The sequence below is a fragment of the Bison bison genome, unplaced genomic scaffold (genome assembly GCF_000754665.1).
Source record: "Bison bison bison isolate TAMUID 2011002044 unplaced genomic scaffold, Bison_UMD1.0 scf7180017845290, whole genome shotgun sequence".
In the NCBI taxonomy this organism is placed as follows: domain Eukaryota; kingdom Metazoa; phylum Chordata; class Mammalia; order Artiodactyla; family Bovidae; genus Bison; species Bison bison.
The window spans coordinates 28,007-31,686 of record NW_011475863.1 but is presented as its reverse complement, the minus strand read 5'-3'; the positions used below and the strand labels follow the sequence as shown (position 1 = coordinate 31,686).

At 64.0% G+C, this 3,680-nt stretch overlaps 1 protein-coding gene across 1 annotated transcript in view; it reads right to left on the bottom strand.

Moving 5' to 3' along the window:
* Positions 1 to 959: 959 nt before the first annotated feature.
* Positions 960 to 3,680, bottom strand: part of LOC104983729 (serine protease HTRA3-like) — a gene marked incomplete at its 5' end in the record, with an annotated part of 16,470 nt that continues 13,749 nt past the window's right edge. Inside the window, one exon of the mRNA XM_010833253.1 lies at positions 960 to 1,320. Within this exon, the coding sequence (XP_010831555.1) occupies positions 978 to 1,320 (343 nt within the window). The remainder of the gene's footprint in view (positions 1,321 to 3,680) is intronic.

Genomic DNA, 3,680 nt, shown 5'->3' with positions numbered 1-3,680 from the left:
ACATCTGGTCTTACTGCCCCTGCCAGCATCTTTGGTGGCTGCTAGAATGCACCCCTCCACTCCCCAGGGGGAGATTCCAGTGCCTGGAAGGGGAGAGACCAAGTGGCCACCCACCCAGGGCTCCGAACGGCTCTGCCTCTCCCCACAGGGGTCCTCGAGCAGGGGGCGCATACTATGGCCCTTGGCCAAATCCAGCAGCCTCTTCTGTAAACACATCTTTCCCTGGACCGCAGCCCAGCCATCTGTCTGGCCTGTGGCTGCCTTCCCAGGACGGTTCAGAGTGGAGAGGTTGCGACAGAGACCACAGGGCCCGTGAAGCCTATATCGTTCACTGTCCACACTTCACGGAAAACGTCTGCCAACCTCTGACCTTGAGTACGGCCCTCCCGTCACCCCCAGGTTCCCCGTCTCCAACATAGAGGTGGTGCCCTGGGCTCAGGGACGACTGTGACAGGGCTCCGAAAGTGGGCAAGGGTCTGTCTCCCTTAGGATAATTTCATGGAGTCACTGAATTCCCTCTCACGTGACCAGGTGAGAGGAGGCCTCCTTGCAAGACATCGATCATCTCAAGTCCTGGCAACTTTTATTCAGAAAGAGCAGAAGCTGGGTGCAAGCTCAACCAAGCTGGACTCACCAGCCCACATGGGCCCGCCCCCAACCCCCGCCCATCCGCATGGACTGCATGGCGTGGGCAGGGCACAGGTCACCCCAGGTGAGCCCACAGCGCCCCAAGGAGCCGGGACCACGAAGCTGAACAGTAAGAAACATGCAGGAGGGAGTCATCCCTTCTGTGACCCCCAGGGGGACAGTGGCATCTCCAGGAATAGACCCAGGAGGGCCAATGGAAGGGTCCCCGGCCCTGGAGACTCGCCACCCTCCGTGTGGGAGCCGCACATTTCCTGGACAGCAGCCGGGCCACTTAGGGCCCTGCAGGGCGGTGTCCAGACATTGGGGTTCTAGTCTCACTAGACCCAAGACTAGGACACGTTGCCAGTCCCCAGGGGCCTCGGTTCCTCTGACTGTCTGACGGGAAAGTGGCGCTGAAGGTCTCTGAGCCCCAGGGTCCAGGAAAGGCTCCCCACCCCCCACCCACTCACCTTGGGGTGGATCTTGATGGTGGCGATGTCCGACTTCTTGTCGATGTCCTTGATGGTGGCCTCGTAGGTGTCACCATTCTGCAGCTGCACTTTGAGCTGCTGCCGGCCCGAGACGGTGTTGGTGCTGGACACCACGTGTGCGTTGGTGACAATCAGGCCCGCCTCCGACATGATGAAGCCTGAGCCGCTGGACAGGGGCACGTTGCGGCCAAACAGAGGGTGTCTGTGGGGGAGGCAGGTGGGTGCGCTGGGTCAGGACTGCGGGTAGGGGCGGCCACAGCCAGGGTCTGGGGGAGACGAGCATCCACCAGGCCTTAGGATTGAATCCTGGCTCTGCCACCTCCTGGCTGTGGCCTTGGCCAGTCGTTAAGTCTGGACCCATTTCACAGCCACAGAGGGGGACGATGGCCTGTGACTTGCCATTTGCGAGGACGAGACGCAAGGCCTGTGAATGTCAGCACCGTGACGACGCAGCAGGCACTTCCTGCCCTGGAGCCAGACAGACCAGGATTGTAACCTTGAGTCCAGTCCCCACTTACACCTGCCTGACTGTGGACAGCCAGGAGGGTGACCCCTCTGGGCCTCAGTCTCCCACTCTGGGAAATGGGCCGATACCACCTGCTCCAGCAAGCAGGGTGCCCGTCTGCAGGCAGTCGGTCAACAAGCCATAGGGAAGACAGGAGGATGTGCACACAGCTCCACGGGACTCAGCAGGTCCCCGGGGAACGTCAGCGTCCCAGATCTCCAGCTGCACAGAGACAGGGCCGTAAACACTGAGGGGCCCATGCTCCCACCTCCCTCCGGTGCCTTGGCTGCCTGCCCCGAAGCCCTGAGAAGGCTCAGGGCCTTCCCCGGGGAGGGTCGCCTCTGTCTCTGGGGCCGCAGTGCAGGGCCTGGACGGGGCAGGTCAAGCATGCCCGAGGCTGCTGGAGAGACACCAGCCATAAAGGGTCTAACTCTGTGTGTGTGTGTGTGTGTGTGTGTGTGTGTGAGGGGGCGGGGATGGGGAAGGGCGGGGAGGAAGAGCGGAGCAGATCTCTGGGGAGCACAGAAACGCCACCTCCCCAGCAGGTCAGGAACAACCAAGGTCACCGAGAGCGCCCACGGAGCCAGGGACCGCGTCCCACCGTGCTCACGGCCGCCCTACAGGAGACAGAGGCCCCCCAGTTCACAGGTGGGCAGACAAGGCCTGCAGCCGCCCGGGTCAGTGGAGGTGGCGTCAGCCCATTTCCTGGATGAGGAGACTGAGGCTCAGAGGGGTCAGCCTCCTGTCCGCAGTCAGTTCATAGGTGGGGACCCAAGCCCGGGGACATGAACCAGCCGCCCGGGTCAGGCAGGGGAAGGGCAGAGCCAGGTTTTGACCTGGGCAGCCTGGTCACTCAGCCCCTCCACGCGATGACCAGAGCATCTGTCCGCTCAGGCCTGAGACCAGCTCCTGCCTCCACCCGGTTCCGTGCGGTTCCCTGAGCAGACCCGAGCCCTGCGGGGCCTGCTGGGTGCAGGACTCGCCTCAGGTCTGAGGAAGAGCCCCAGGCAGTCCAGGGCCTCCCCCTGCGCACTCCGGGGTCACAGCCAGAGGTGCCTGTGCTGGAGGACCACGCTGCCTGTGTCTGGGATGGCGCCCACCTCAGCCTCACCCCACCCCCACCTCGGGATGTCAGCTTCCAGGGAAGGCTGGACCCAGCGTTGCTGCCTCCCGCTGTGGTCAGCAACTAGCTGGTTCAGGGGCTGGTGTTTGGAGGGACGCTGCCCCCCCAACAAGCCACGTGCAAGGCCAAGGACGGGCCATTCACACGTTGGGCTGCCGTTTCCTTAAAGACACATTTCAGGGTCTGGGGCCCGTGGCAAAGGCAGTGAGGGGGTCAGCGTGTTGCAGGGGGATGGGCTTGGCTCTAAGACGCCAGAGCCCCGGGGGGCATCCCTGAGCCTGCGGCAGCGGCCCAGGCCTCTGTTTCCACATCCAGAAAATGGGGACATGGGAGCCTGCCTTCCCAACCTGTGGGAGGGCCTCAGAGTGCGGTGCACGCCCTGTCGGTCAGCGCTGAGGGGCGGGTGGCTGGGCCTGGCTGTCTCCTCCGGGAGGCGGCACCAGGCCGGGGCGATGGGAGAAGCTCAGAAGGGCAGAAAGGGCAGCCTGTGGGGCGACAGGCACAGAGCGGGTTCCGAGGACCATGCTGAGCTCGCTCCAGGCGTCCGCTTGTCCTCTGGAGCACCGCTGGTGCTGAGCACCACCCCAGGCCTCCAGAGGTTGGGAGCGGGATGCCGGGAGACAGGGGCTCCCACTGGTCAAGCCCCACAGCCAGTGGGCAGGGGCCAAGTCCCATGCTGGGGCTAGGAGTCAGCGTGGGAGCGATTCTGCCCACTCCCGGCCCCTTTCCCAGGATGTGGTGGGGGGTGGGCTGCCTCGTCCCTATGCCTTGGTGGGGCTTGATGCTGGCAGCCCCCACCGCTCGAGGAAAGCTTTGTGAAGTCAAGTGAGGCCCTGGGGTTGTGGCCGAGGTCTTGGTGATGGTCCCCTCGGGCAGCGTGGCATGCAAGGAGCTGGCTCCCTCCGACTCCAACAGGATGGAAGTGGGGGGGGTC